The following is a 20422-nucleotide window of genomic DNA, read 5'->3' as shown; positions in this document are numbered from 1 at the left end:
TTTTGATACTCTGGGCATGTACAAAGCCATAAATACAATCATAAATAGAAAATATAAATAGAAACATAAACATGCATTAGTTCTTTGCTGTTCTAACACTCAATACAAGTGGACTCAATTCTCTCCCAAAATGTTCTGAATTAAGTCAGCTACTGCTTCCCATAGAGCAGCAGTGACACAAACCCAGAATGCAATGAAAATCTGAGAATCAGGCCAGATGTACACTAGTAATATGCTAGTGAGCAAGGATGGCCAGAGAAGGAAAAGGAGCTAGGAGATGAGGAAGGGAGAGAGAAGGTGCAGGAGAAGGATTTTTGTAGCAGTGCTGGTTGGTAGGTATACATTAGGGCAATTTACTGCCAAGGACAACATTTCTACCATCTCCCTCCCTCCACCACAAGTTACCAGTGCTTCCTGTTCTAAAATCCATAACAGCAAGAATCACTACTTTCAGAATGCAATCTGCTCAGATTTGGAAAGGAGATGTCATGTTAAATGCTTGGGATGCAAGGTAGGCTACTGTGGGATTTCTCCAGAGAGATATTCATAGGAAATACTTCTTCTTCCCAGTGTTGCCTCCCCTACTAATTCTTCCTAGGACTGGTGATGGATGACTGGAGTGACACATGTGCAGCCCACAGTGATGACTTTCTTCTCTAGCCGGTAGGCATATTGGCAGCCCTGCTGCTCCCGCAGGAGGACAAGGATCTCCTGTTGGATGGGGACGGAGTTGAGGCCATGGTCCTCCTGCCCCAGTGGATTCACACAGCTGGAGAGGCGGCACTCGGCATCAGCAATCACCTGAGGGAAGCGGTTGGGGTCCTCATCAAGCCTGGGGATAGGGACACAGAAGTGTTTTACGCACAACATGGTTTGTCAGGATCTTCTTGCTTATCTGTGTGAAAGCACATTATTTACCTGTGCACCCTCACTATGAGACACAACCAAAGAATCTGCCTACCCTCACATTAGGTATTAGGAAAAAATTCTTCACTGAAAGGATTGTCAAGCATTGGAAGAAGCTACCCAGGGAAGTGGTGCAGTCACCATCCCCAGAGGTATTTAAAAGACATGTAGATGTGGTGCTTAGAGACATGAGTTAGCAGTGGACTTGGCAGTGCTGGCTTAAAATTGGACTTGGTGACCTTAAAAGCCATTTCCAACCCAAACAATTCTGTGACTGACAAAGTCTGACAAAGTTTGACAACCCACTCCAATTTGCATGCAGGTTCTCCTGGAGAAATCTCACCCAACGTCAAAATGTAAATGCACATCAAAAAAACATGTGCAACATTCACAGGGCTCCAGACATACGTTGAAAACCAGCCACCATTCACCACAAAGAAATATCTGTGAAGCACAGTTCCTGCAATTTAGATAACAACTTACCTGTAATCCCAGGGAGAGAGAGACCGGTTCCTGACATCATGGACCACCCTAAAGGCATGATCTGAATTGCTGATACGAACATCTACTTTCACCGTGGTAGGAAACTTGAGATTCTTTTGGTTCAGGCAATCTTCACTAAGCCTCACAGAGCCACCGTTCTTGCTGGGTCGGTGATGAGCTACCCTCCTATGGGGTGAGCTCCCTACCGTGAGTACTAGAACCAGCACCAAAACCAATGATCTGATCTGAAAGAGAAAGGTGTTGTTAGCTCTGTCCAGACAAGACAGAAAGAGCACAAAGAGCAAAGTCTTCACTAGACTGAACCACCAATAGACCATCTTATATTTGGGTGAGACGAGCCAGCATAAGCAAATATCAAATTATGCTAATGCTACTCATCACAAGAGATGCTAAACTCTGATTCAAATTCTAGTTCATAGCTGGCTCTTCACCAAGAACAGCTTTTCTCCAGTAAGTTATGAAAAATCTACCTCTGCAGTCAAAGAGCAAGGATCTTATTTATGATCTACAAGGTGGAGTAACAACTCAGCTGACCTAAGCTTACAAACCTAGTAAGCCATATGCTTTCTCAGAAGAGGAAAGGTTGATCACCTATCAAAAGCTTTTAAGAAAATCACAGCAGTTGGCAGTGCTGCAAGTATTACCCAGGTTGAAATTTAAATAGACAGACATTTACTTTACAGTGAAATTTCAGCAATTTTGATAGCATGTTGTTTGAGAAAAGGACTGTCTCTGCCGGTCCCACATCAGCAGTGCTGCCCTTACGGATAATTATGGATAGTCCATTGCCTTTGTCACTCAAGCACCAAACCATTTGCAAAAGCTCAGGACAGAAGGCTGTATGAGGCAGATTTAGCATCCCATTCATCTCCTACTAAGACCAAAAGTGTTGTTTGTAGATAGCATCCTGAGATCTGCATTCTGCTTTTTCTCTAGAAGCAAATGCATCTTAGCAGTTACAGCAAACGCAAGTACTCACCACTGCAGCGTAGCTGGCAAAAGCCATGGCACTGTTTCTGCTGTTTAGGTGTATGCACACAGTGACAGAGCACAAGACTTCTTCTTCTCCAAGACCTCTTCCACTCTCTTGTGTCTCAAAGCCAGCCGTGGTCTCCTTTTTATAGTGGAGCTCAACCACTACCATCCTTTCCATTGCAGCATATAGCTGGTTTACCTGACCCAAGGTTAGGAACTGATATTTCATTTTCTAGCCCACTTCCTTCCTCCTAGCTCCAGAAAGGGAGGGCAGATACTGCGTCATCAGAATCCCAAATCAGTCAATAGAGTTTATAGAGGCAGAAAAAAAGATAATGGAAGAAAAGGAGGGGAAAAAAGTTCAGGCAGCCTTTTTTCCACCCTTCTCACCCCCTCTTTCCAATATTAGTGTTCTCTCACCACAAACACATTGGTGGATGCATTTTTACGTGCCCCACATAAACCAAACAGCAGAGATCAGCAAGCTGCAAACAACGGTTTCAAAATGAGGACAGGACATGGAACTTCATGGTTTAACTTCCCTTTGCTTCAATTGCACAATCCACACACACCTCAACTCGAGGATCCCTGTGTCCTTCCATGACCTACCAAGGGAAGAATGGATGCCCAGGGGAATTCTTCCCTGGGTATCTCAGGGCACCAGGAGCTGGGATGCCTTCCTCACTCATTGCTGAAATCCTATGGAGACACATTTTAGAGAGCTCTTTGAAAAACTCATGCACACTCTACACGGGTCTTGAGGGCACTAATTGGCCTTACTGGCCTTGACCAGTATCACCATGGATTTCCCTGCACAGCCTATTACAAGAAGCACCTTATCAGTTCGATTTTGGGCCCCCAGTCCCTGCCTGAGCTACACTGTAGGAGTGCTGGTTTCCTGACCCTTCTCTGTCCTAATCTCCTAGGTGGACCTTGGAGTAGCATTTCTCCTGGATTAACTCCTCAGACATATGTGGTGTACCATCTCCCATGATCATACTGTACTGCAGTTTGCTTACATCTTCTCTGAATGCCAGGGGTGTGGAGACAATGTAAAGTATTTTTAAACAGCTTTTTTCTTATTCTCACAGTGGCTGTAGATGATGCCGATGGCACAGTAATGTGTTATGTCTCTCCAGTAGCTGGACTAGACCTCCCGGTATCGCCAATCATGAACTTGCAGACTCTCTGATCTCTCCAGCCTCCTGCCCAGACTTATGGCTGCTCCAATGCCTGGAGTTAGGCCAGCTTGATGTCTTTCCAAGCCGACATAAAAAGGCAAAAAGTAGGCACATACTGGACGTCCAGCTGCTGGCCCTTAGACCTTGCAACACCTGTATTTAGGATAGAGAGTGGAATAACACCTAAAAAAAAAGAGAAGAAAAGGATTTAATAGGAAGACAGGACACGCTGGGGTGATCAGGCACAGAACCCAGTCAGATGAGCATGCTGACCACAACCCCATTTACATGTAATCAGCCCCTATCATCCGTCCTCTCATTTTCTAGTTTGCTCCTCACTGATCTGCCCTGATCCTTTCCTTTCCCTAACTTTTCCCCTTCCCTTAAACATCCCATCGTAAGTCTTGCACACTCCCAAAACACTCTTCCCAGTGCACCATCACAAGTCCAATAGTCCTGTACCCATCAAGGTGACCTGGGGAAAGCTTCCCCCATTGACTTGTCTAGGGTTGACAATCTTCTTTAGACAGCCCCAGAAGAGCTGAGGCAGGGGCTCCCTTGGCACCGTGTTATTTTGGTTCCTCCACCTGATACTGCTCCTGTACTCCTTTGTGTTCATGAAAAATGATGTTTTTTTAATTGAACATGCTAATAATTTCCATTTTACCATTAGGGGGCAGAGGCATGAAAATCAAAGGAAAAGGAGAAGCGCATGTGCCCAAAAGCACCAGCACCTTTCTTTAGAAGTAAAACCTATTGTTATTGCAGAAAAAGACCGTGTAGCCACTTTATCATAGATTCACAGAATGGTTTGGGTTTGAAAGGACCTTAAGACCATCTAGTTTCAGCCCCCTGTCATGGGCAGGGACACGGCTCAATAGATCATGTCACCTAAGATCACCTCCAACCTTGAACACTGCCAGGGATGGAGCATTCACCTTCAGTCCTCCAGAAAATCAGGAGCCTCTTACAAATTCATGGCATTTTCAAATGAGAAGGGACTACCCCGGTCCCTGCTCTATCACCTGTCTTGAGTAGTACCTGCAGAAATCTCCACTGACTGATGCTGTATGTCACTGCAGGATGTTGTCATGATGGTGTGGTCTGATTCAACCGGTGGTTCAGAGACCAGCAACTCATGTCACGTAAACTTTTCATGCTTCAGGTTACCAAGTTCACCTGAGGTAACATCGAGGTAACATCAGTTTTGTGACACATGTTCCTATTCTGACAAATGTGTCTAATAAGACACGGGGAGTGGAAGTCTACAAGAGAGTAGGATTACCAGAAACCCACTTCTGTACCCCAGAAACTGATCCCCGTTTTTTTCCCCTGAGCAATCACGGTGAAAGGAAAAGGGCATTGCCATGGAAATGGGTTGGATTTTGCAGGTACAGTGTTAAGTGGAAACTGTTACATGCGATGAAGCAATGACGTTACCACACCAAATAGTGGGTTATTAGCCCTGAGCACCACTTTCCACTCACACCTTCTATCTTCAGTGGTTTATAACTTCAGTGAGGATTCCCTCTTCAACCTGAAATTTCCTATGACTTAATTTGTGTTGAAGTTCACTGAAAATCTGATTGAAAAGAGGTCACCTGCACCACCTCCAACGAAACATAGAACTACAACTCCTGAGCAGACAGAAACCAAAAGCACTCAAATGTCTTTGAACATAGATGTATGAACACCAGGCACAGAGCTGTGACCTGCATTTCACTGACTCCACTACTGGGCAAAGCAAGCTCTGCTACTCAGCTGCATCTGTGCAAACAAATATTCATCGCTGGTACTCATGTTTCAATGACACAATCATTTTCTGCTCTGGAAGCAGGTGCCCGGCCATGCAGGAAGGACTTGGGAGAATAGATATAGCTGGAATCCTAATAAATCAATAGGATATATCTGGAAGTAGTGCTTCTGTAGCACCCTCTGCCCCAGCACCACCCCATCACATGGATACAGTCCATGGGTATCTACATCACAGCAAGCTGCTATGAGAATAGGCAGCATTTTAGGGGTAGGTGTCTCAGCCAGCTCAGCTGAAGAACAGCAGCGGACTTTCTGTAGCCTGCACCAGCAAAGGAGATAATGGGGGTGAAATCACAGCCTCTGAAATCTCTAGACACTGGAGCCAAATAAACATTTCAGAGCTGAGCTAAAGCACAAGGCAGGACTCCAGTCTCCAGCAGCCTTGGCTATACCCCTTCATGATGTGTGACACCGTAAAATCACATACCTTCTGATTAGACAGCTGACTGTACGCATCCATGCTTACCACTGCAAGGTTTGCTGATGGCACTTTATCACATCAAGACTGAAAACCAAGCTGTTGATCACAGTCAAGAGATGTGAACTGGAAACACTGAATTTTCAGAGTAAACATGGCTACAATTGGCAAAACCTCACTTTCGGCTGCCACCTTGGCTCAGCTTCACACTTTGGCCGGAGCTGTAGGTTGAGGAGGAAGCAGGGATTAGGTGACACTGATGGTCCTGACATGGGGATTTCACCCCTAGTCCCTGCAGTCTGGGTGCTCACCCAAGCCACAGCAGGCAGATAAATAGGACATTTAATTTGTAGCATCAATAGGCCCATAGAGAGTAGGTGGAATAAAGGAGTTCAGAAATATAATACTAAGGTGCAGTGTGCTATATAAAGCACCAGGAAAACATCTCTGCCATCCATCTCTTCCATTCACATCTCTGTGCTTGGCCAAGTCCTGGTGACATAACAGATGAGCTGGGCAATGGGTGATGCACAAGATAAGTCTCTCTGTATTGGATCACACAACCCAAACAAGGGTGGGGGCCAGAACTAGGTCTCCTGTTCTCACTTCCATGCAGCAGGGATGAAACCAGGTAAACTATTAGGGGCACATGATTTGAGAGGAGACAATGGGCAACATAAAATCATAGAATAGTTAGGGTTGGAAAGGACCTTAAGATCATCTAGTTCCAACCCCCTGCCATGGGCAGGGACACCTCACACTAAACCATATCACCCAAGGCTTCATCCAACCTGGCCTTGAACACTGCCAGGGATGGAGCATTCACAACCTCCCTGGGCAACCCATTCCAGTACCTCACCAACCTTACAGTAAAGAACTTCCTCCTTATATCCAATTTAAACTTCCCCATTTAAGTTTTAACCCATTATCCCTTGTCCTATCACTTCAGTCCCTAATGAAGGGTCCCTCACCACCATACTTATAAGCCCTCTTCAGATCCTGGAAGGCTGCTATGAGGTCTCCGTGTAGCCTTCTCCAAGATGAACGCATAAGAACAAACACTTACTTGCCAATATTGGATTCCCCAAATTATTATTTTTATTACCTGTGATTTTTAATCTCAAAATGAGCATGATGTCCCTCAAGAGAGGTTGCACACTCACCATTTCCCAGTGGGAGCTGAAGCTTATCATAGAACCATAGAATGGTTACAACCCGCCTCCCATGGCAGGGGCACCTTCCACTAGACCAGGCTGTCCTGACTTCCTAGATAAGTTCTGCAAAACAGATGAGAGAATAAAGGGACTATTTACATGGGCCTGTAGGGACAGGACAAAGAGGAATGGCTTTAACCTGACAGAGGGGAGATTGAGATGAGCTCTTAGGCAGAAGTTGTTCCCTGTGAGGGTGCTGAGGCCCTGGCACAGGGTGCCCAGAGAAGCTGTGGCTACCCCATCCCTGGCAGTGCTCAAGGCCAGGTTGGATGGGGCTTGGAGCAACCTGGTCTAGTGTGAGGTGTCCCTGCCCATGGCAGGGGGTTGGAACTGGATGAGCTTTAAGGTCCCTTCCAATACAAACCAGTCTGAGATTCTATATACTGCGGTGGCCACCGGCTCACACGATGTTACAGAGCTACCATACTACACTACAGCATGGTGAAATAAACCAGCTTTCCCTGCCCTAGAGCTCCTCCTGGTGTCTTCTCATGGGAAATACATTAGCAGTGCCCCAGCTGTGAGAGGGAAAACAGAGATGAGATGGCTTCAAAAACTATCAAATGCCTTCACCACTCCCTGCTGTGACCTGTGACAGGAACAGCCTCCGAAAGTGAGAAGAGAGGGAGGAGATTACAGCGTCCTCACTCCTACAGCAAGGCAATGTCAGAGCTGCAGCTGTTATCAGGGAGCTTTTTATAAGCACCCAGTTACCTTTCCAGAAAAAGGTTGGTTCCTTTGTCCATGAATGAGTTGATAAGAAAACATCACCTACACCTTGGAGAAGGCACCTGGGTACGTTCAGCACATCACTCCTGCCCAGGGGCTCTGCAGCATGGAGCCAGTACAGTGGTGGCCATGCAGGAGCAGAGCCTGCTGGCTCAGTTTCCTGCCCAGTCCCACAAAGTTCAGGCTGGAGCTGCATAATAAAACCACTGACCCAGAACAACTCTGACCTTCTGTGTGCACAACTCACCTTCGCCAGTCTTGGCAGTTTTATGAGCCACGTAGTGGCCATAGGCCCAATGTCACTGTATAAGTTCAATGAGCTCTTTAGAAGGCTGTAAACATGTAAAATCCCCTCCAAGCCCGAAAACGTAATGTCACAGCTGTGTTGGATGAGGGGAGGTCAGAGATCAGGCTTTTGTAATTACAAGAAGACAAATGAAGGTTCCCTCCCTGTCCTGTGCAATAAGATGCCACCAAGTCTTCCTTAGGCATCAGAGTGCGTAGCTGCAGTGGGAGAGGCAGGAGCTGGCCATGTTTATTACCCATCCACTCCAAGGTCACTTCTGCAAGTGCCTGGTCCACCAAATCAAAGGCACCGTGGTGGATGTGCCAACACGGTCCCTGAGCCCAAAGGGGCAGGCAGCTGGCTGAAGGCTTTCCACAGCAGACCAGGTTCCCAAAAGACTACAGTTATAACCCTAGAAGTGGGAACAGTTTAAATCAAAGTAAGCAGCATGCCATGGGACAAACACTAGATACTTTAATTATTCAGATCAGTTAATGAAGTCATCCAGAAATAAATGCACACAAACTGTGCAGATGCCCAAAGACAGGCAGTGACAAGAGCAAACAGCCTGTGCAGTTTGGGGATCTCCTCCAAAGCTTGACCTCAAACTCACCAGGATAATAAAAGAAGCAATAAAAAGGCAATTGAAAGATAACCCAATCTTCAGCAGCTCTGGCCCCACAAGCAGCCAACATTGGTCTGCTGTGTTCAGCTTTTCCTAAAACCCATCCCAGCCATGGGAACCTGTCGGTTTCTAAGAACAGCCTTTTTCCAAGCAGCAGTCACCTCTGTGTTCCCAGAGAGCACGACAGTTCAGCAAATCGTAAAAAGCAAGGGAAAGTTTTTACTGTCTTCAGTAGTTTGTGGTTACCTTCCATAGGATGAAGATTTGCAGCAGATCAGCCATAAGGGCATATAGGAGAGGCAGGACCCAGGTCCCATACCTTTGGCCTTTCTTTACTACATTTTCCACTGGTGGTGTTTGTAGGGGCACCATCCCAGGCTGGAGGCCAAACCCATCTGTACCAGGGATATGGGCCCATGGGCAGCTCTGAGCATTCCAGGTCCTTCCCACCCACTTGGAGGCAAAACTCCCAGCAGGGCTGCAAAACAGGTCAGATTATACTTGACCCCTCCAATGCCAGAAATCACCCTCCACAAGATGGGTAGGAAGAGCGGGGGAAGAGGCTGGTCACAGCCAACGGGACAGGCAGCAGGCATCTCTGCTTGTGAGACAAGCAGGTCTGGGCTATACAACTGGGGACAAAAGAGCTAAAAAAGGGGAAAAAAAAAAGCTTCACTACTAATAGCGGAGCTCTCATACTGCTTCTTGCCACCACTGGTACTCAATGTTGAATTCCTAAATCCATATTTTTTTATTCAAAGGCTGGAACTATTACCACCAAAGATAAACATGTTACATTAAAAACATTGATACTTTGCACCTAAGATTTTCCTCCTGGCTCCTTGCAGAAACGTAAACCTCTTTCCAAATAAGCCGATCTGAAGACAGCAACAGTAATAGAGCTTCCAGAGCTCCTGGTTTCTTTTGGTGCCAGCAATGATGGAGGACTGTAAAGTGCACAGACTTGAGCTCCCTAAAGTTCAGCTCAGCCAGAGGAAGCACTCAGGAGGGAAATAAAGGCAAGCACAAAGAGTCTCCAGACTGACAGTCCATAAGAATTTGGGTTCTTCCACCCAGATGCTCAGATTAAGAAGATAATGTCATCAGACACCATGATCTGGTTGTCATCTTGCATGTGGGCCAATGCCACCTTCACCTCATCCTGCGAGAAGGGCTCAGGGTTGTCGCGGTTGATGGACTCCATCATGCTCTTCAGACCCACAGACTGGGCATGGGAAGCCTTGAAAACCTCCAGGAGACGAGCCTTGAATGTCTTCAATCTGGTCAGGGAAGGTGAAAGTAATAACCCTTGGAGATGCACTCAAACAAGTCCTTCCCCTTCATTCCCTCAGGGATGCCTCAGCCCTTCCCCATTCCAGAAGCAGCACCCAGCAGGAAAGCCAAGAACAGAGCCAGGAGCACACAGAACAGATGCATCCCCATTACTGGGCAACAGCTTGGACCCACCAGGTGGGGTGGAACATGCAGAGACAGGTACCTCCTCCAGCCCCTACTCACCTCGGCTCAGCCAGCTCCGGCTTCTTGGCTTCGCCAGCGGCTGAGGCTTCTGGTGTCTTTGGAGTGTGTGCCTGAACTGGAGTAGAAGGAAGAGTTATCTCCAACCTTCCTGGAGTCCAAGCACACAGAGAGCAAAAGCACTTGGCCTTGGGATGGGTAATTCTGAACTCCCTCCCAACATTGTTACTTCTGCAGCAGTTTGGAAGTGGACGTCAAGTTAACCAGCAATACCAACTCTCCTGTCCCACATGGCCATGGACGGTTTAAAACAAAGACTCATCTTTATCTGTGGGGCTGGAAGGTGCCGCACCATGAGCCATGAATGACCCCCAGGGTGTGCAGACCAGCAGGGTAGAAGGCAGCAGCACCCTCAAGACCCGGGTGCCACTTGAGAAACCCCAAGGACTCACCTTCTGGCATCTCCTCCTCAGCATCACTGAAATCGTATGGGTCATAGGAGTCCCCCTCGTCCCCTGTGCGTGCCTTCTTTCTCCTGGGTAGGGGAAGAAAATGTCTCCCCTGCACTGGTACTGGGGATCACCCCAACCCAGGTGCAGACCTGGCACTTGGCCTTGTTGAACTTCAGGAAGTTTACACAGGTATTATATAGTGCTGGTCGCAGCACCAACCCCTGAGGGACCACTCATTCCTGATATCCATTGACTGCAACCCATTGGACATGGCCATCCAGCCAGTTCCTTATCAGTAATGGTGCCCTTCTGTTACAAACTGGAGGTGATCCACTGGACAGTGGAGTACTTCCCTGAGGCCAGCACTGCCTGCTGCAACATCAGAAGAGGCTGGTGCCCCTTGCATGAAACCCCTTCCCTTGCTCTGGCTCCTACCTCCTTGTCCCACGCTGCTCCTTGGGTTGTGACTCATCCTCCTTCTCATTCTCCGAGTCATCCTCTGCCTGCTTTTTGCGCTTCTTCTCCTTCTCCAGCACCTGTGTGGCACAGACAGGATGGACTCAACCCCCTTTTCCACTCAAGCTGCTTGTAGGGGACCAAACCCAAAGATTATTCATCCCAGACTATCACCAGGAGATATGTATCACCCAGCTTTTACAGCGACAGTTTGAGAACCCCAAAGAGAAAAGGGACACCTTCCCCCCACCTTTTTGAAGTAGGCGAACTGCACCAGCTCCAAAGCTGCCTCAGCATCCTCCAGATCAACAGTCTTGTTCATCCTGGCCTTGGCGTGGGCCGTGGAGAGGCGGATAAGGGTCTCCAGGGTACGAGGTGTGACAGGGCATGTCTGGGGAGAGACAGAGAGAGGTGTCTCTGCAGGACTGGCCCCACCTCAGCATCCCACTTTACTGAGATGCATCAAGTCCAGGGTGAAAAACACCTGTCATGAGAGAGGGGAGCCTGTGCCCTGGTTTCCCTCCTGGTCTGAGGGGGAGCTGCTCTCAGGGCTCACCATGGCGATGTCTGAGTTCATCTGGTCCTGGCTGCGCAGGCGGGAGTACTCCTCTGCTATATAGTTCGCTGACTCCTCGGTCAAGACGGGCTTAATCATCTTTGCTACATGGATGTACTTCCTCATGAACTCCATGCTGACAATCTTCTCCCTGCAGGGAATTACCTCCATGATGAGGATGGGCAAAGGGTGTTTGCAGAAGTGGGCTTCCCACCGTTTACCCTTCACAGGCATCTATGTGTGTGAGGAATTAGCTCCAGCAGAGGTTCCCCACCTGCCTGGCATGAGATCAAGCCTAGAGCAGAGCTCCCTTGGTATCCTGCCCGTGTACCTGCCCATGGGCCATCTGAAGCATCTCTGGCACCAGGTACGAGCCGCTGCCTGGATACCCAAGCCAAACGCACCAAATCACAGTGCTGGAAGCCACCAAAGCACTTTAGGGGATGTGGGATAAAGGACTCACTTGCGGCGGTGGGGCCCATGCAGGAGGTTATTGTATTTCTCATACACTTGAAGTTCCTGTTCCTCCTCCTGCGCAAAGTCAGGGTCCTCTGTAGCCAGGATTTCCACACTGCTGCCCAGGGGCATGGCTGGAGAAGGGAAGGTCACAGAGAATGGGCTTTTATCCTCTGAAATGGCTTCCAAGAGCCACCAACAGCAGTGCTCAATAAACCAGGGCTGCTGAACCTTAAGAGCTGCACCAAGGGGTAACACCAAGGTGTCCTTCCAGCAAGGACAGGCAGGACTGAGCAGCAAGGAGATTGCAGTTACAAGCAACTCACCATCCCCGTCCTGCTCGTTGGGTTTGCGGTAGCGGTGCATCCGCAGGACATGGTCCGAGATCTCCCTGTCCTGCTCTGAGTCCATCTGGTCCAGCACAATGAAGAGTAGGTCAAAGCGGGAGAGCAAGGAGTCCTGCAGGCCAATGTTCTCCATAGGTGTCTTGTACTGGTCATACTGCAATAGGACAGTATAAGGTGTTACAGGAGACCTTCATGGATCAGTCTTGACTGTCAGCAATGCTGGGAGGAGTTCCTCAGGCCAGGCCTTAAAGTATGGATGTCCAGGCAGTTGGACACCACACTAAATCCAGAAGTAAGACCTCTTTTCCCCATCCTTGAAGGAAAACACATATTTCTTGTGATTCCAGATCAGACACCAAGACTAGGGCTGATCACCAGGATGAGAGTCCACTTGGCTGCCCTGAGACACACAGGCAGAATTAAGACAAGCCAGTGTCTCTCTCCAGGAGAGCCATGAGCAGCAAGAGACCAAACCAACCACATCTTCACTGCCCCCATGGATCCCAGTCCCAGCAAGGACCAAATCACTGGTCTTGGCTGAAACTTTTAGCTTTTACCAACTGTCTCCTCCACCGAGATGGCTCCCAGTATCTTTCCCCATGGAGGGGACCAGCAAACACCAGCACTCACCCGGCCATAGACAGGGTTGGCTGCTGCCAGGACACTGCAGCGGGAGTTGAGGCGGGCATGGATGCCAGCCTTGGCGATGGTGACACGGCCCTGCTCCATCACCTCATGGATGGCAGTGCGGTCAATATCGGACATCTTGTCGAACTCATCAATGCATACCACCCCCCGGTCAGCCAGCACCATGGCCCCTGCTTCCAGGCGCCGTTCACCTGGGATGGAGGAGGAGAAAGAGAGGGTCATCACCATTCAGCAGCCCCACACATCTCCTGCCCTGCTGTCCCCTCCACCACAGCTCTAACTAACCCTGGGACCAGGCTAAGCCTCAAAGAGCAGCAGCACCCTCCAGGGCTGCCCATCTCCTAAACAACTTGACAGCAGGAGGAGAGCACTTAGGATAAAGAGTAAACACATGAGGAAGATGATCCAGGCTGTTGCTAGCCCTCACGGGGAGTGCACCCAGTAGGAGCAGAGAAGGTCACCACTTAACAGAGGTAAATACCCCCAAACACAATGAACATTGCGACAAAGCTTCTGGATGGAGCAAGTCCTTCTGTAGCATTGCTACAGAACAGCAGCCACAGATCTCAGAGTCCTTCCCAGGTGTTAACAACCATCCCTCTGACAGCTCCCACCAGGAACCAGCCCATTCCTCACCAGTTTCTTGGTCCACAGTGACAGCAGCAGTGAGGCCAACGCCAGAGGAGCCTCTGCCAGTGGTGGGGATGGCACGGGGCGCGGTGCAGAGCACGTACCGCAGCAACTGAGACTTGGCAACAGAAGGGTCTCCTGAAATGGAGACGTTCATGTTTAATAACCACACACTGCCTGGATACTGTGTCCAGCCTGTGGCTGGTGGGGAAGGAAGGGGGCAGAAGGCAGCTTGTTCAGTCTTCAGGAACAAGGTGATCAGATGATCTTCTTGCCTTGCCAATGACCCAGTGGGAGGAAACAGAGAAGATGGTGCTAGAGTTGAAAGATGCATGGTGATAGGACCAGGGACACTGGGGACAATTTGGAACACAGGAAATCTCAGTTGGATGGTAGAAGAAAAAGAAATCTCCTTGATGGTGGTCAAACACTGGGATAGTGGCCCAACAGAGGATCCCATCCCTGGAGACGTTCAAAATCAGACAAGTCCCAGAGCATTCGGACCTACCAATGACAGCAGCTCTGCCCTGTGGATGTGAAACCTAGAGATTCCATCTAACCTCAATTACTCTATGCAACTCCCCCACACCACCATCTGAGGGTGCCTCTGCCTCGCCCTTCCAGACCTATCAGCAAGATGTTGATATCTCCTCGGATGCGGCTCCCGTTCTCCAGGATCTTCTCCACCCCTCCGAGCAGCATGCAGAGAATGGCCCTCTTGATGTACTCGTGCCCGTGGATGCTGGGAGCCAGGGATTTCGCCAGCTGGTTAAAGATATCCTAAAGGCAAAAAAAGCAAAGCACGGCCCATCACATGGACTGTAGCAAATAAGAACAAGAAGCAATACTCCACAAGTTCATTTCAGCACAAAAATGGTGCTTATTCCTAATCTTAGAGCCATGTGGATGAAAATTACTTAGAAAGAAGACCACTGGCCAGAGTTTTGTTTCAATGGGGCTCTGAAGCTCTAGACCATTACAACTGCCAAGTCACCCAAGCAAGCACTGGAAGAAGCAATCCCTGTGAAAGCAAGGCTCTATCTTCTCCATGCTACAAAGCAAAGGTCTGAGCATAGGGCCAGGCTGGAGCAGACTTCCTTATCTCATTCCGATTTGGGGTTTGAAGAGGAAAGAGGGAGGTGTTTCTCCTACAGAGGAAATTCCCTGACAACAAGCTGTCAGGACACCCACACACAGACAGGTCTCTGTCTCAACAGCTACGTACAGCACTACTGCCAGCAGGCAGCAAGGATACTGTTAACAGCATAGATTCAACAACAAAACAACTCCAAGATCTGATCAAAGCCTAGGCAGAAACTGCAAAGAAAGTGAGAGGAAAATCCATCAACATTGCTAACAGGGTTGAAGAGTTACTTGCAGCCCAGTAAGGCACCTCCTTAGCCACATGCCATGCCTTAAAGCTGCTCCTAACTGAAACCTCATGCTCCAATAAAAGCATGACTTCTAGATGTAAGGCTTAAATACCTTGGAGTGACTCTTGCTGAATCTCTTGATCTTGGCAACATCAGTAGCAGAGTAGACAGGCCGGGCATCTTTGTTCATCTGCTTCACGTGGCAGGCAATGAGGATAGTCCTGGAGAAGAGACACAGCCGTGATCAGGTCTGCAAACCCAAAGAGCCTATGGGTCACAGCAACAACACAGCAGAAACTTCCACAGGGTCATAATTTACTCTAGGAAGTCCTGGAGGAGGCTGGAAAGCTTCAAGAACTGTAGCCCACTGCATCAGGCCATCAATGGAGCATCTTAAAGAGCATCCAAACCCTTCTGTTTACAGCTGGAGCTCACAGCTACACATTGATGCTAGGGAGCAAACCACTGCCAAGTGATTTAAGCCAGTGTATGACCCAGCTCTGTGATGGCCACCCACCTGTACTAGATCTCAGCTTCCAGGGATGTGACCCAACTAGAAAGGGTAGGAAGGCTGAAGCCAAGAGAGACAAAGGCTCACCTGAAAGTCCCTGATGTGTAACCCCCTTTCTTCCCTGGCAGGCAGCGGTATGTCCCCACCACCTGGATGCGGTCTCCAGGCTTCACCCTGTCCACCAGGTCATCATCCAGAACAACATCTACTGAGCGTGGCAGCTGACCTGCTGGTGCCTTCTCAGGCATCTCCTGGATGGTGATGGTCTGATGGTCCTTGTAGACTGAGAGGCCAAACTCCGTCTCCAGAGGATTATTCTCTTCATCCTAGAGAAGGAATCAGAATAGAGACTAGAACCAGTTTTCAGGAACACATCCAGCCCTGGGACATCCAACGATGGGGACAAAGCTCAGGTCAACCTTCCTCCATTTCCAAACACATGACAAATCCTCCACCCAAGGTACATACACCCTCCAGGACAGCACAGGCATACCCACACTGACCTGGGTCCCAAGAACCACAAGTCTGGCTGACAATGCCCCAGGAAGCCACGCTACAGCAGAATGGTGACCACAAGTAACACTGAACTAGTGGGACTCATGGCCTTGTATCCAATGGAGATTTTCTTCACCTGTTCCTAGCAGCTCTCTGGGACTTTCACACATTTGATGTTGTTGGCAGAGGGACAAGGGATGCACAAGGATTTGAGCCCTGGGCTCACAGCTGACGCATTCTCTCTCCCCAGAGAAGCTGATGCTCCTCACAAGGTTCCTTAACCTCACCTTCGTAGGGTAGACGGAGCCGGATGGGAAGGCATCCAGGGAGGTCATATCCGTGTATCGGCGCTCAATAGTCTTCTTGGTCGCAGGGCAATAATGGACACTCCGGACAATCTTTGGACGAACCAGAGAGCCTGAGGTTGGGAGAATGAGGCGTTAGGGGCAGGGATACCCCAGGCCTCTGTCAGCAGACAGTCCCCAACATTAAACTGCCAACCACAGCCAGCACCTTGAGCCCAAACACCACCCCAACACTCAAGACCTCCTGCCAAGCCCCCTGTTCCCTTCACTCAGGTTGCCAGGACGTACCCCAGCTCTTAGTGGTCTCCAGCCCCTCCACAGTGAACACCAGGACCCAGAACCCAAAGCCCCTGTGTCTCCCCCAGTCTCACATTTGGTCACGATGCCCTCCAAGCAGACAATACAGCTAAGGAAACAGGCTGTCAGCGTTCGCGGCGACACATGCTTGGAGCCGAAGCTACCCTCCAGCCCAATGTAGAAGTCCTCAAACTGCTTGGCATAGGTGGCATCAACAGAGGCGACAAAATCCTTTAGGGCACGCTGGAAAGCAACCAGCTCCTCAAAGGCATTGTTCAAGAGCCTGCAAGAGGGAGGCAATGATGCAGGCTGATCAGCCCCTCCTGCTGTCCTCCTTAATGCTTATCCCATGCCTCCATGTGCTCCAAAAGTTAAAACCCAAAGCCCATTATAGCTGTATCAGATCTGCTGCCACCAACAGCCAGGAGCTGAACAAAGCCAACATGAAAAACCTCACATGTTCCCAAGCAGATTGGCAAGCCTGCTCCAAAATATCCCCAAGCATTCTAACAAAGGAGATGACTGATATCATACAATCATCCCCAAGATACTGCAAAAGATGAGTGCCGAGTCATGGGTTTGCAAGCTTGGAAGGGAAGGAGGAAACAAGCAGGTCCACCTTTTACATGAGACCTGGTGCACAGGGCAGGGTTTGGCCCTTCCTGGACACAAAAGACCTGCAAAACCAGGGCTCCATCTCTGAAAGTGTGCCTAGGGCAGGGTGCTGAAGGGAAGCCCAGTGCCCCACACCAACCGGTTGGCCCTCTTCTCGTTCTTCCGCCGCAGGTCGTTGATGCTGACAAGGAGGCGGTACCCGTTGTCGCTGATCATTTCCCGGACCTTGTTGGAGTAAATCCCTTGGTCTTCCTGCAAGAGGGGTGGGGGGAAAACACCCAAAAACCAACTCATGTTGCATCACCGCCTGTCAGAGACACCCCCCAGGAGCCGCTTCCTGCGGAGCGCGATTCGCCTCAGCCCCAGAGAACAAACCGGGGGGCGGGGTTGGGGGGGAAGGAGCGTAGGGCCCAGATGCTCCCCAACCCCGGGGAATGGGGGGCACTCCCAGCGCAGCCCCGCTCCCGGGCTCACCTCATCGTCCAGGAAATCCAGGTAATCGCGCTGCGCTTCCCGCAGCTCCGCGTCCTCCAGCAGGCCCGCCGCCGCCATGCTGCCGACCGCGCCGGGACGCCGGGGGTGCCGCGGAGACCTGGCGGCTGCTGAGAGGGGGAAAGCCGAGAGGAGCCGGGGGGAGCCCGAGGGGAGCCGGGTGGAGCCGAAGCAGCCCCAGCAGCGTCCAGGATCCCGTTATCCTGACCCAAACCCCCCGCGCAGCCGCCGCACTCCTGATGGCGCCAAACACAGACCCTTTCCCGCCACAGAACTGGAGCTCCGCCCCCTTCCCGCCCCGCGGAGCTTCTCATTGGCCTTCACAACGCAGAGCCAGCCAATGGGGCAGCGATAGAGTCGGCGGGAGTGACGCGCATGAGCTGCAGCCTATCAGTGCGCGGAGGGGCGGGGGGACGGGGAGGTAGGAGGGGTGGATCCGAACTTCCGTGCGCTGGCGGGCAGGGGCAGGGGCAGGGGCAGGGGCAGGGGCAGGGGCAGGGGCAGGGGCAGGGGTCGGGGTCGGGGTCGGGGTCGGGGTCGGGGTCGGGGTCGGGGTCGGGGTCGGGATCTGGATCTGGATGGTGATCGGGATCGGAGCCGGAGCCGTGAGCCCCGAGAGGCCGGTCCGGTTCTGTTCCCAGCTCCGACCCTTGGAAGTCACCAGCCGGGTGAAAAAAATACTATTTCGTTAAAAACAACAGCAACGAAAGTAAAAACATCCCCCCCTCCCAGCCTTTTTATTTTTCCTATTATATTTCCCTGTTTCCCACTCTATCTAGGCGCTTGTCGGGCAATGCTTGGAATATTGTGGTCAGGTTTGGTCCCTGCTGAAGAAAAAAGATGTGGCCATGCCACATCTCCAGAGGGTCCAGAGAAGGGCCACAGAGATGATCCAGGTACTGGGCAGCCATGTGAGGAAAGGCTGAGATAGCAGCGCTTGTTCAGCCTGGAGAAGGCTCAGGGAAGACCTTTTCCCCATGTCCCAGTATTTAAAGGGTGGCTACAAGGAAAATGGAGACTCCCTTTTTACATGGAAAAGAAGAGGGGTGATGGGCACAAATTAACCGGAGAGATTCCAACTGGAAAATTTTTCACAATGAGAGCAATCAACCACTGGAATAATCTCCCCAGGGAAGTGGTGGACTCCCCAACATCGGCCACTGTTAAGATTCATCTGGACAGGGCCATCCAATCGAGGTCATGCTTCGCCTTGAGAAGTTGGACCAGATGATCCTTGAGGTCCCTTCCAACCTGGGATTCTATGATGGATTCTATATTGCATTTAGGGAGCCCCTTTCTGTGTGTTTTCACCCCAAAGCATACAGGCTAGGTGTTACTTTTTTATGTGACCCAGTGCAAGTCCAGGAATTTGGGGCTGAAGATACAAAAACAGCAGGTCCTGTGGTGTTTGCAATAAAAAGGAGGATTTGGGATGTGTCTTCAGAAAGGTGTTGCAGGCCCAAATCAAAGGAAAGCAGAGACAGAAATGGGGCCTGGGAAACAGCCGCTCCCCCTTAAAAAGGATTTTGGTATTCCTTAAAAGTCTTTCTCTAAACCTTACTTAAAAAAAAATAAAAAAGAAACAGCCAGAGAAAACTTCTGTTTTGCTGCTTTTGCTTGTTTGGAGATTTTTTAATCTCCCAGATTGTTCTGCTGGCACCAGAGACAGTCCCTGCAGCCAGAACAGGCTCTGCACTCTCAGCAGCACCCATTCCACTTCAGAAGCCCCCCAAATCCACCTCTTCCCCTGATTTTCTGGAGATTTCCCATTTTCATTGCAGCTGGCACGAGTAGGGGCAGAACAAGGAGGAGTGAATGGAGAAAGGCTTTGGTGTGCCCATGCCACACTCACTGGGGTTGTGGCAAGATATTTAACTGGGTACACCAGCTGTGAGGGTATAAATCATAGATTCACAGCCTGGTTTGGGTTGGAAAGGACCTTAAATCTCATCCAGTTCCAACCTGCCTGTCACAGGCACCTTCCACTAGACCAGGTTGCTCCAAACCCCTGTGTTCAACCTGGCCTTCAACACTGTCAGGGATGGGGCAGCCACAGCTCCTCTGGGCACCCTGTGCCAGGGCCTCAGCACCCTCACAGGGAACAACTTCTGCCTAAGAGCTCATCTCAATCTCCCCACTGTCAGGTTAAAGCCATTCCCCTTGTCCTGGCCCTGCAGGCCCTTGTTAAAAGTCCCTCTCCTGCTTTTTTGTTGGCCCCTTTAGGCATTGGAAGGATAAACTGGCTGGAGGAATCAGTTTTTGTGAGTTCCAAAAGGAAATGTAATGTATCCTATATAAATTGTCAGAACCCACCATGAGACTTCACCTCTGAATCATTTTTCCTCTCTCTGCAGTAGACAGACCATTAAATCTAGCAATGAACACAGTCTTCATGCTTTATGGCATATAAAATATAGATGGAAAGAAAAATTGGTTTTGAAAAAATAAAATATGGAAGCAAAGCAACCCGTGAGTGCAGCTGGCAGTGCACAGAGTGGTACCAGGGTGGGATTCAGGCACATAGATCTCACCTATATTTAGTCGGTCAGACTGAATCCCAGCCCATAAAGACACTGTAAATCGCTGCAGTGTTCTTCCTGACAACGACAGCGAGCTCTGTGAGGAGAGCTGGCAGGAACCCATTGCTCCTAACTGCAAGG

At 49.9% G+C, this 20422-nt stretch overlaps 2 protein-coding genes across 2 annotated transcripts; both read right to left on the bottom strand.

Moving 5' to 3' along the window:
• Positions 1–594: 594 nt before the first annotated feature.
• LOC101877825 (interleukin-17F) lies at positions 595–2416 on the bottom strand. The gene is made up of 3 exons (XM_005146409.2): positions 2390–2416; positions 1390–1634; positions 595–832 (listed from the first exon to the last, which is right to left on the bottom strand). Exons 1-3 carry the CDS (start codon positions 2414–2416, stop codon positions 595–597), a joined length of 510 nt encoding a protein of 169 aa, XP_005146466.2.
• Positions 2417–9380: 6964 nt separating this feature from the next.
• MCM3 (minichromosome maintenance complex component 3) lies at positions 9381–18020 on the bottom strand. Its single transcript, XM_005146408.3, has 17 exons — positions 17745–18020; positions 17410–17522; positions 16730–16938; positions 16341–16471; positions 15646–15884; positions 15160–15268; positions 14301–14454; positions 13681–13812; positions 13027–13235; positions 12376–12550; positions 12057–12183; positions 11594–11744; positions 11288–11428; positions 11017–11117; positions 10582–10664; positions 10172–10247; positions 9381–9933 (listed from the first exon to the last, which is right to left on the bottom strand). Exons 1-17 carry the CDS (start codon positions 17820–17822, stop codon positions 9735–9737), a joined length of 2427 nt encoding a protein of 808 aa, XP_005146465.1. The 5' UTR covers positions 17823–18020; the 3' UTR covers positions 9381–9734.
• Positions 18021–20422: the final 2402 nt, after the last annotated feature.

This window comes from Melopsittacus undulatus, chromosome 3 (genome assembly GCF_012275295.1).
Source record: "Melopsittacus undulatus isolate bMelUnd1 chromosome 3, bMelUnd1.mat.Z, whole genome shotgun sequence".
In the NCBI taxonomy this organism is placed as follows: domain Eukaryota; kingdom Metazoa; phylum Chordata; class Aves; order Psittaciformes; family Psittaculidae; genus Melopsittacus; species Melopsittacus undulatus.
Note: the sequence above shows the minus strand (reverse complement) of the source record. Positions and strands in the feature narration are given on the sequence as shown.

Bases quoted from the DNA above. Each gene is read 5' to 3' on its own strand.
- LOC101877825 (XM_005146409.2), bottom strand. From the start codon at position 2,416: ATGGCTTTTGCCAGCTACGCTGCAGTG. The intron at 1,635-2,389 runs GTGAGTACTTGC...TTTCTCTTTCAG, and splicing joins TTGCCAGCTACGCTGCAGTG to ATCAGATCATTGGTTTTGGT. The intron at 833-1,389 runs GTAAGTTGTTAT...CCCTATCCCCAG, and splicing joins CTCTCTCCCTGGGATTACAG to GCTTGATGAGGACCCCAACC.
- MCM3 (XM_005146408.3), bottom strand. From the start codon at position 17,822: ATGGCGGCGGCGGGCCTGCTGGAGGACGCGGAGCTGCGGGAAGCGCAG. The intron at 16,939-17,409 runs GTTGGTGTGGGG...TCCCTCTTGCAG, and splicing joins AACGAGAAGAGGGCCAACCG to GCTCTTGAACAATGCCTTTG. The intron at 11,745-12,056 runs GTGAGTCCTTTA...AATTCCCTGCAG, and splicing joins CATGGGCCCCACCGCCGCAA to GGAGAAGATTGTCAGCATGG.